Source organism: Thalassophryne amazonica, chromosome 23, assembly GCF_902500255.1.
Source record: "Thalassophryne amazonica chromosome 23, fThaAma1.1, whole genome shotgun sequence".
Taxonomy (NCBI): Eukaryota; Metazoa; Chordata; class Actinopteri; order Batrachoidiformes; family Batrachoididae; genus Thalassophryne; species Thalassophryne amazonica.
In genome coordinates this window covers 24,354,286-24,366,204 of record NC_047125.1, presented here as the reverse complement: position 1 = coordinate 24,366,204, position 11,919 = coordinate 24,354,286, and the positions used below count along the sequence as shown (strand labels likewise).

General features: G+C 39.9%; 1 protein-coding gene across 1 annotated transcript; it reads right to left on the bottom strand.

The window, feature by feature from the left end:
- Nucleotides 1-7,216: 7,216 nt before the first annotated feature.
- On the bottom strand, nucleotides 7,217-11,638 carry LOC117505118. The gene is made up of 5 exons (XM_034164647.1): nucleotides 11,571-11,638; nucleotides 9,214-9,558; nucleotides 9,031-9,138; nucleotides 7,499-7,530; nucleotides 7,217-7,414 (listed from the first exon to the last, which is right to left on the bottom strand). The coding sequence occupies exons 1-5, from the start codon at nucleotides 11,611-11,613 to the stop codon at nucleotides 7,298-7,300; spliced, it is 645 nt and encodes a 214-aa protein (XP_034020538.1). The 5' UTR covers nucleotides 11,614-11,638; the 3' UTR covers nucleotides 7,217-7,297.
- Nucleotides 11,639-11,919: the final 281 nt, after the last annotated feature.

Here is an 11,919-nt window from a genome sequence, read left to right as displayed (position 1 = left end):
CTGTGCCATGTCTAACAAAATGAAAAAAGGGTACAATGAGGGGACCATATAAAAATGCTCCAAAATTACTGCAAAATAAGAAATTTGAGAACAAAAAATTCCTAAAAGAAAAAATAATGAAGCTGGAAACTTGTTTCTTGGTCCACCCATTCCTGGGGTATTTGAGACTTCCTTGGTGCAGGCACAATCTCCTTGGCACACAAACGGCTGTAGGAGAGACAAACAAAATATGGCATATTTTGAATGGGTAAAAATGACCAGGTGACTAAAATATTTTTATTATTATATGAATTCCCTTGGAAATCACCAGTTTGTGATAGTTATTCATAACCACTGGACTAAATAAAGATAACATGCAAATTCCAGGACCACTTTCACTTACTTTATTCCTCACATGCAATCAGTACACGCAGGGTGGTAATGGTGTGGACACACTGGTCGACGGCAGATGTGACACCTGTGTTGTGTCTTCCTGTCTGACCCTGAGCGGCAGCGGGCACACTTCACTAAGGGACTACTGCTTTCTGCTGCCACTGGTCCTGCCTCACTTGCAGGAGTGCCAGGGAAGGGATGTCGAGCACGGTACAGATCAGGATTCTGAGTTGACATGACAGATTTGAAGAGAGGAGCCTCTGCTCTGCCCATGGTTTGATAAGTGCCAGTGCCAAAACCTGCATATAAGGCCTCCTCTGCAGGTTGTTGTCACCTCTCTTCATCGCATTCTCCTTGTGTATGACCCATGAGTTTATCACACTAGAGTTTATCATGCCATACAACATGCACAGAGGCCATCTCTTGGTGTTTCTTCCACAGCCATAGTGAGCACACATCTGATCAAAAGTATCGACACCTCCCTTTGTTTTGTTGTAAAACTCAGTAACTTTTACTCACTAGCACTATCCCCGAGTGGAATCCACCCAAAACTTACTTTACCCTCGATCACTATTGCTGGGTGAAAATTACCCAAACGTGCCTGTAGGAAAAAGTGGGTTTTGGACTAGGAAAACACCATGCCATCAAAGATGTCAGACGATGCTGAAGCTACCCAGAGACCCATGACATCAGAAAAACATAACATAATGAAAATCACATAATTACATTTGTTCGGGTGAAAATCACCCGGCGATAGTGTTCTCGGATTAAACAGATTAATCATGAAACTGGAAAAATGTTCGTGGGAGGTACATGCAGCGTGAGTGTGTGAGGCCGACACGCAGAACAGCGCGCACACACTGGTGTTAAAAAAGGTGAGTCATTCCTCCGCTGACACTGACATCCACAATTTACACACGTGTTTATTATCAAATATGGAACACGGGACACCTGTTAAGAAGCTCTGCAGCTCACCATCAAGCAAAAATAAAATAAAAAAAACCTTAATAATAAAAACAAACAAATGCGCATATGCCCAAATGTGCTGGCGCTGGTTTTCATTCGAAACAATTACACGAATCACAAGCAGCCCCCGTTGCACGCCGTGCAGCCTCCACATATGATTTGAACATTGTTGGAATGAAACTGTTTCCTATTAACAGAAACAAACTCATCATGTGATGGTGCCTTTATAGCAATGTGTGCAGTTAATAGCTCTGATTATATTACTCACCTTTACATGTCCACAGTGGAACAATAGCTGTAAAAACATGCGTACGCCAGCCTGGATTTTTGTGTGACGCACCACAAATTTCCACGCTCACGTCACTTTGGATACATTTGCATGCGGACATGGAGACGGGCGTATGCCAGGTTTTTGTGCGTAAGCACGCTTTGTACATGAGGCCCCTGGAGAAGATCTGTACGGAGGAGTGGACCAAAATCCCTGCTGCAGTGTGTGCAAACTTGGTCAAGAACTACAGGAAACGTCTGACCTCTGTAATTGCAACAAAGGTTTCTGTACCAAATATTAAGGTTGTTTTTTTTATTTTGTCAAATGCAATAAAAAGCAGATTAATTATTTAAAAGTCATACAACCCCTGGCAAAAATTATGGAATCACCAGCCTCTGAGGATGTTCATTCAGTTGTTTAATTTTGTAGAAAAAAAGCAGATCACAGACATGACACAAAACTAAAGTCATTTCAAATGGAAACTTTCTGGCTTTAAGAAACACTATAAGAAATCAAGAAAAAAAAGATTGTGGCAGTCAGTAACGGTTACTTTTTTAGACCAAGCATAGGAAAAAAAATATGGAATCACTCAATTCTGAGGAAAAAATTATGGAATCACCCTGTAAATTTTCATCCCCAAATTAACAGATCAAATCAGATCTGCACATTGACCCTATGCCATGACATTGACCCTATGCCTCTTTTTGCAAGGAATGTTTTTGCAGTTTTTGCTCTATGGCAAGATGCATTATCATCTTGAAAAATGATTTCATCATCCCCAAACATCCTTTCAATTGTCCAAAATATCAACATAAACTTGTGCATTTATTGATGATGTAATGACAGCCAAGTCCCCAGTGCCTTTACCTGACATGCAGCCCCATATCATCAATGACTGTGGAAATTTACATGTTCTCTTCAGGCAGTCATCTTTATAAATCTCATTGGAAAGGCACCAAACAAAAGTTCCAGCATCATCACCTTGCCCAATGCAGATTCGAGATTCATCACTGAATATGACTTTCATCCAGTCATCCACAGTCCACAATTGCTTTTCCTTAGCCCATTGTAACCTTGTTTTTTTCTGTTTAGGTGTTAATGATGCCTTTCGTTTAGCTTTTCTGTATGTAAATCCCATTTCCTTTAGGCGGTTTCTTACAGTTCGGTCACAGACGTTGACTCCAGTTTCCTCCCATTCGTTCCTCATTTGTTTTGTTGTACATTTTTCGATTTTTGAGACATATTGCTTTAAGTTTTCTGTCTTGACGCTTTGATGTCTTCCTTGGTCTACCAGTATGTTTGCCTTTAACAACCTTCCCATGTTGTTTGTATTTGGTCCAGAGTTTAGACACAGCTGACTGTGAACAACCAACATCTTTTGCAACATTGCGTGATGATTTACTCTCTTTTAAGAGTTTGATAATCCTCTCCTTTGTTTCAATTGACATCTCTCGTGTTGGAGCCATGATTCATATCAGTCCACTTGGTGCAACAGCTCTCCAAGGTGTGTTCACTCCTTTTTAGATGCAGACTAACGACCAGATCTGATATGATGCAGGTGTTAGTTTTGGGGTTGAAAATTTACAGGGTGATTCCATAATTGTTAACTCAGAATTGAGTGATTCCATATTTTTTTCCTCTGCTTGGTCTAAAAAAGTAACCGTTACTGACTGCCACAATCTTTTTTTCTTGATTTCTTATAGTGTTTCTTAAAGCCAGAAAGTTGCCATTTGAAATGACTTTAGTTTTGTGTCATGTCTGTGTTCTGCTTTTTTTCTACAAAATTAAACAACTTAATGAACATCCTCCGAGGCCGGTGATTCCATAATTTTTGCCAGGGGTTGTATAATGATGACTGCCTGAAGAGAACATGTAAATTTCCACAGTCATTGATGATATGGGGCTGCATGTAAGGTAAAGGCACTGGGGAGATGGCTGTCATTACATCATCAATAAATGCACAAGTTTACGTTGATATTTTGGACAATTGAAAGGATGTTTGGGGATGTTTCAAGATGATAATGCATCTTGCCATAGAGCAAAAACTGCGAAAAGACACAGGGTCAATGTCATGGCATAGGGTCAGTGTCAACGAGTAGATCTGATTTGATGCAGGTGTTAGTTTTGGGGATGTAAATTTACAGGGTGATTCCATAATTTCTTCCTCAGAATTGAGTGATTCCATATTTTTTTCCTCTGCTTGGTCTAAAAAAGTAACCGTTACTGACTGCCACAATCTTTTTTTCTTGATTTCTTATAGTGTTTCTTAAAGCCAGAAAGTTGTCATTTGAAATGACTTTAGTTTTGTGTCATGTCTGTGATCTGCTTTTTTTCTACAAAATTAAACAACTGAATGAACATCCTCCGAGGCCGGTGATTCCATAATTTTTGCCAGGGCTTGTACAATGTGATTTTCTGAAGGGTTTTTTTTTATTCTGTCTCACAGTTGAAGTGTACCTACAATAAAAATTACGGACCTCTCCATTCTTTGTAGGTGGGAAAAGTTACAAAATCATTGACTGTAGATGTCATCATTTACAAACCAACCCCAGATTTGGAATTTTTTTTTGTCAATTTAAGATGTGAAGATTCATAATCTGCAGTTGTAGAAAGTTAGCGGGACAAGTTCTGTCCTTGGACACACATTGGACGAGAAATAACACGTGTCAACATAGTACAGCAGGTACAGAGACAGAATATTAGTGGTAGGAATATTTGGAAAATGTGGACAACACCTTTGCCAGGTAGGTTGAGATGGAGAGCAGAAAGGAACCACTTTTTTAATCTTAGTCTTGGGAACAGTTATTGATATCATGATATTGTTACATTATGAGAAACCCTTAAAAAAAACCCAGCATGTTAAATTTGCATTACTGTTGTATTTTCTTTTTAAATTAAAACCTGCATGAATAAAATGTGTAAAAATGGTTGTCTCTGTTAAATGATGTGGGCTTGGTTATTTCTCCTGGTTGATGCCGTCTGCCAGCAAAGAAGAAAAAATTAATTTAGTAGTACGAAGCATTGTCAAATGAATGTTCTTTTCCTTTTGGAACAGTTGATTGTGTGTGTGTGGAGTCATGCACCAACAAATTATACATACATACATCTTCAGCTGCCTATCCAGGATCAGGTTGTGGGGTAACAGCTCCAGCAGGGGACCCCAATCTTCCTTTTCTCAGGCACATTGACCACTTCTGACTGGGGGAGCTTGAGCTGTTCCCAGGCCAGTGTGGAGATACAATCTAGCACCAAGTCCTGGGTCTTCCCCGGGGTCTCCTCTTAGCTGGATGTGCCTGGAACACCTCCCTAGGGAGACATCTTTACCAGATGCCCGAACCACCTCAGCCGGCTCCTTTCAGCGTGAAAGAGCAGTGGCTCTACTCCAAGCTCCTCGCCCTATCTAAGGGATGCACCAGCCACCCTCTTGAGGAAGCCCATTTTGGCCGCTTGTGCCCACAATCTAATTCTTTTGGTCATCAATCAACCCTCGTGTGACCATAGGTGAGAGTAAGAACAAAGATTGACCAGTAGATTGGGAGCTTGGCCTTTTGGCTCAGCTCCCTTTTTGTCACGACAGTATGGTGGAGCGAATGCAATCCGTCCCTGCTGAGCTGATTCTCCAGCCAATCTCATGCTCCATTGTCCCCTCACGTGTGAACAAGACCCTGAGGTACTTGATCTCCTTCACTTGGGGCACAACCTCATTCCCTACCGAGAGTAGGCAGTCCATGGGTTTCCTTCTGAGAACCATGGCCTCAGATTTAGAGGTGCTGATCCTCATCCCAGCCACTCCGCACTCGGCTGCGAACTGACCCAGTGAGTGTTGGAGGTCACAAGCCAATGAAGCCAACACGACCACATCATCTGCAAAAAGCATTGACGAGACCCTGCGCCCACCAAACTGAAAACTAGTTCAAGTTAGTGCAGGGCACCCGAACACAGCTCTCGCTTTGTGAGTACAGAGATTGGATGGCCCTGAGAAGGGACTCCTTCACTCCATACTCCTGCAGCACAGTATCTCCTGGGGTACCCGATTACAAGCCTTCTCCAAGTCTGTAAAACACATATAGACTGGGTGACATACTCCAAGGCCCTCTTCAGGATCCTTGTGAGAGTGAAGAGCTGATTGGTTGTTCCACTAACAGGACGGAACCTGCATTGTTCTTTTTCAATCAGAGGTTCGACTATTGGCTGAACCCTCCTTGTCAGCACCCAGAAGTAGACTTTACCAGGGAGGCTGAGTAGTGTGATCCCCCTGTAATTAGCATACACTCGTTCCTCTTTTTCAATGTGGGGACCACCAGCCCAGTTTGCCACTCCTTTGGCACTGTCCCAGATCTCCACCACCGGGTACCAACAAAGTAATAAGACCTTAATTTCACAAGATGTGTAATTTTAGTTTTTTGTTTTACAATACCAGATTATTTATTTATTTACTTTTAAAAAAATGACTGCTGGAATAGGCTCCAGCCCCCCCCCCCCCACCCTTAATTGGAGTAAGCGGTTGAAGGTGAATGAACGAGAGAATGTGATCTTAACCCCTTAATGCCTGAATTTATATAGCTGTATATAAAAAAATGTGTGTTTTTGCCTTTAAGTAGATGGTAAATAATGTTGAGATTATTAATTTCACTTTTGCACAAAAACTAGATAGTAATATTGGGTATTCTGGTAATGACTTTATGTTATAATGTTATAATAATAATGATGGTATGTATTTGCGACAACAGGCATACAGGTCAATTTGGTAAGTTGCATATTTGAGTCAGAGATTGTAGCATATATGCGACGATGGGCGTTAAGGGGTTAACACTGAAGAGGTCCTGACGAATGCATTTAAAGGGCCAGCAGGGGGCGCATTTCACTCTGAAACAAGAGGTACGTTGAACGATCGTGATGGCTACGGGAAAATTGATAATTTCCCTGTGATATTTTTTTCTGTTATTTCCATGTTATCATGTGGGGTTATGTATTTCTTAATAACAGCCTTTAACATGACACCTGTCAGCAGCTGCTGTTGCGACTTTTTGATAATTTCTTATGTGAGATTTATTGAAATGTGATTTTGCACTAGCTCCAGATATTTCATGGCTCAGGTTGTGGTTGCCAAGAGTGCACAAACTTTGTGTTGCCAGATTGGGCAGTTTAGAATTTTAGCTTTGGCTGCTTTTTTTTTTTTTTTTTTTTTTTTTTTTTTGGATACACTCGTCTAAGCAACCAGGACAGTTAAAAAAAAAACAAAACTCAAATACATATTGATATAGTATTTTGGGCAGTTTTGTGTGCTTTCTGGCAATTTCAAAACAGCTTTGGGGCTGGAAACCACTTGCATCTGGCAACGCAATGCAGTTATGGCTCATTGATGCAGTGCAGCCAAATAAATCATGTCTTTGGAACATTTAACAACATAGCTGCAACATCAATTAAATACCAGTCAGTAGGATATATATATATGTGTGTGTGTGTGTGTGCACGCGCATGGACACTATGCATCTAGAGATGCACACAAAAGCCCAAATGCAGTCACACAAAGTAAGCTCTAATGCTGACAAGGTGAGCAAGGATTTTTCGAAATGAGACTAAAAGCATGATGGCTTTTTATTTGGGCAGAGATGATCAAATCAGCCAACTCTACAAAACCATTTGAAAGTTGGTTCCATTTTCAGTTGCAGTACCGGTTGCTTCCTGGGCTTATCTGGTGGCAGCATACCCAGCATTTGGGTCCACATCTTCCTGCCACCCGGGCCTCCTCTTGGCTTTCAGAGGGAAACTCAGGGCTGCGTAGTTCAGGTCATCACATCCTTTGTTCTGTGAAGATGGATTCTAACACATCTCAAAGTTTCAAATCAGAATTAAGCATTCTTTTTAATCCAAATTTGAGTTTAGAATCACCTCTCTCCACTGTAGATTCTGTTCATCAAGATCTAAATGGTAGAAATAATACATCTTCATTCAATAATATGCAAAACAAGTATCACATAAGAAAATACTGCAACCATCCTGCTGGAGAACCAAATTTAGGTTGTGGCGGCTTGTTTTAGACAAATGTGACATGTAAATCCACATTTATGTGAGGTCATGAAAAGGTGCTGAGATTGTGCAATATGGGGGGGGGGGGGGTAGGTGTTAGATAAAATGTACTATACAAACATGATTAATTTATTATCTTATTACATCTGCTCTTTTAAATTTTGCAAACTGTTTATCTCAGATATTCCCAGATAGATAGCACAGCTGCAGGAGCCAAGTCAGCCTGTTTACAGTTTGACATCTAGCAAGCTTCAGCAAAACCGCTCACTCTGTACCTAAGATTGGAATGATTCAGTTGATTGCAAACGTATCTGCACATGACTAATAGCACATGTTATAACCATGGACTCGTGTAGCCACCCTTATCTTTGTTTTTACACGCAATAAAAGAGCCTTGCGGAGGATGTCACAGTTGGTGAACTGCACAAGCTGCCAGCCTCTGCTGTGTCTCCCCTTTGTAAAGCTCACTAAAGATAACTCTGAGTTCTTTCTTGTATGTCTAGGCGAGGTCAAACCTGACAGTAGGCACCTCCTTTTCATTTAAAGTCACAGGTGCAAAATGTATTCTAAGAGAAAAATGCATGGGGGTCTTTTTTAATCCTTATAGGTCAGTGTATCTCTAAAGTCACCAGGTGACCAATAATAATTTTATGGAAAAAAAAATGGACAATTTTACCCCGTTTGCTTCCGACAATTAAATATATTTTTTTGCATCAAGGCTGTGACTTTTATGTGGCAACTTTGGTCTCATAGGTTAAACTAATATATGCTAACAACCAATCAATCCATACATTAGAATTTTTTTCCTACTTATTACCTGGACATAGTGTTAGTGGACACAGTTTCAGACTCCTCTGGATGTTATTGTGCAATTAGTGAGCTAATTTTTGACTGGAAGCAACACTCACTTTCCTATATATTCTCATAAAGCTGTAGTTTGAGGTTCCTGAAAAAAAAATGGTAGTAATTTTGAGAAATCTAATCTGACGTGTTGTTACTTTACATCAAATGAAACCTGATTTTAAAAAAAATCAGAGGGGCTTTTTGTCAACAACACTGGTCCTCGCAAATTGACTCACCAATTATGCACCGTTAATCATAGGAATAAAACTTTGTGCAATACACAGTGGAGCAACACACTAGCCAAATGATATATTTAGACCTCGATTAGTTATCAGTATCTGTTAATTTGACAGAAAGTGCATTTTCACTTTTGGTGAGTGTAGATTTTACAAACTACTTTTTCATAAACTGTAGATATACATCTTACCAAAAGTAACAATGAAAATTACCGCCCTCATCTGCCAATTCATGGGTTTAGGGAGAATGCCTTTTGTATTTGATAATCATACAGTTAACAGAATTTAAAAAGTGTGTGTGTGAGAGAGACGTACCTCTCTGAACTTTCCTGATTTTGACCAAGAGACCAAAGATGACCATCATGAGCAAAATGTTCACACTACCGAGGATCGCCTTCATTGAGGTTGTGATTCCATTGATAACTTCAACAAGAAAGATTACATTTAAAATAACAGAAGAAAATAAATGCTTGGTGAATTTGAAAATCTCCACCTTACCTTGAACTCTTAAATATGTCGCACTGACAATTACAGGGTTATTACTGCTGTAAAATCCACAGAAATACAGCCCAGAGCTTGATTGATCCACACGCTTTAATTGGAGGAAGATGGTGGAGGTGTTGGACGTCATTTCGTATTTTTCATCCCGAAATTCTTTGAAGAACGAAGCAGGCACATCAGAGCTGAACTTGGACGAGATCCTGTTGATGTTGGATCGGCCCACTAATCGGAACCAGGTTATGGATGAACGATGACCGGTGAAGTTTTGACAGAACAGAGTGACTGTTTCACCGGGTTGGACCTCGACCATGTGAGACTCACAAACTGAGACCAAGATCCAGCCTGAAACAGACAAAGGATAAATGAACTGGCATCAATAAAAGATGTAAAGCTGTTTTCAAAGCAGAGCTCATCATTGTGACTGGACGTCTGCACTGTATATTGCAAGAAGAGGTGGAGGATTATATGGAGATTATTCAGGCTTCCTCATTGGATAGGCTGCATCCTCAAACAGGGGTCTGATAAGTGGGAGCTTGCAAATGACAGCACCTCACATCGAGAAAGAGAGAGCCGGAACTAACAGCACACAGAACACTACTACAGTAAACCAGCAAAGTAGCAGACAGGAAACTAGTGTGGTCACTGGCAGCTGGCCCTTTGTTTCAGTATCAGACCCAGAATTTTGATGTGATGAGACTGAGACCTGTCCCATTGTAGGTCACAAAATTAAGAAGGAAAGAAATGGTTCAGTGCAACACTTAATATGTTAGTCATACAAAATGGAAAACAGACGAGTCTTTAATCTAGACACGAATGTCTCCAGAGAATCAGACTTTTATCTCAGCAGACAGATTGTTCTACAGAACAGACACAGGAGGGAACCCTCTGGCCTGCCAACTTCTTTTTAACCTTTGGAACACATAGTAGTTCTGCCTCTTGTGAATGCAGAACACGGGCTGGTACATAAAATTTAATTTGAGGGGTGGTGGCCAAGTGGTTAATGTGCTTGGTTTCAGTGGAGAAGGTTCTGGGTTCAAATCCCACCCCTGCCACATTTCTCCATGTAATGTGGAGTTGCGTCAGGAAGGGCATCCGGCGTAAAACCTGTGCCAATTCAACATGCAGATCCACCTTGGATTTGCTGTGGCGACCCTGAGTGCAAACAAGGGAGCAGCCGAAGGGACTTACTTTTAGCCAGATATGGAGGTGCTAGTCCGTGAATGATTTTGTATGGTAATAACAAAATCTTGAACTCCGGTCTTGCATGGGCAGGAATCCAGTGAAGGAAGGACAAAATTGGTAAAACCTTCTGCTCTGAATCAGAACTATACCTCTCATGCTGGACTGTGGTAAGCCAGATAATAGGTACGTTACAGTGGGATCTTTGCAATATTAAGGAGGTGATAGAAAGCAGTCAGTGATTTGGTCATCTCACTGTGACCTTTGAAAAATTCAGTATTGGGAGCACTGCCATTCTAGTTGTGGGCACCAGGGGAGCAAGTGAATGAATCTGTACTTAGTAACCTCTAAACAACTTTGTGTATCATTATGAAAATTGCCACTGAAAGTTATACCTTCCTCGGACCTTGTGTAAGCTTGAGGTTGTACTCAGCGATGCAGGTTAGGGTACTGCTTTCTTAAAACTCTATTTCTTAATGTCTAAGTGAAAACAAGTCGTTAACACCAAAGTATTGAGCAAAGGTACGTGATTTCTTTGTGTTTTTTTTTCCAATAAATTTGCAAAACTTTAAAAAAAAATACATTTTCATGTTGTCATTATGGGGTGTTGTGAGTAGAATTTTGAGGAAAAAACTGAATATACTCCATTTTGGAATAAGGCTGTAATATAAATTGTGGAAAACGTGAAGCACTGTGAATACTTTCTGGATGTACCGTATAAACATTTACTTATTTGACACTGATGATCAATTACAGATACAACATAATTTTATTTTTCAAGGTATATTGACATCCAGTTGTTAATGTCTTTGCAAATATTTACCAGCTTGCTCCTGCATATCATTGAGTGAACTCACAAAAATTCCAGTGTCATCAGCATAATGATAATGATTTTATAATGATACTATCAGAGAAAAATCTAGTTGACATTAATAATACTAATCTAAGAACACAATCCCTGTGGGACTTTGAGAGACAGGCATATACCATGTAAAAAGAAAAAAAAAACTTTTCATTTTTGTGATCGAAAAAATGTTTTGCATGTTTTACATATTTTAAAACTATGTTTTTGGTGATTTTTTTTTTTAAAGGAAATACAACTTCATTAAAGTTTACATGCAGAAGAAATGCAATGAATAATTTACTATACTTTAGGAGTAATTTAATATACTTACTGAAGCTGTAGAGAATCAAAGCTGCTGTTGGAGTAAAACTCATCAGTGTGTTTGATTGTTGCGTTGCAATGCCCGTAAATGATCTTTGGCCTGGTGGCACTGTTTTAAGTGTAAATGGGTGGGTTGTTTTTGTTGTGTGCATGATATCCTAGAAGCTAGCAGTTTTTTTAAAGTGTCTGCCAAAAGAACAAGATCTGTCTTCAGTCCCCACAGCTAGAATACACAAAAAATTATTTTGATATATAATACAACATACATAATGAAGTAACAATAACTAATTGTATTAGAATACTTTTGTCTACAAAAGCCAATTTGATATCATGAACATAAATATCTTGAAATTATAGAT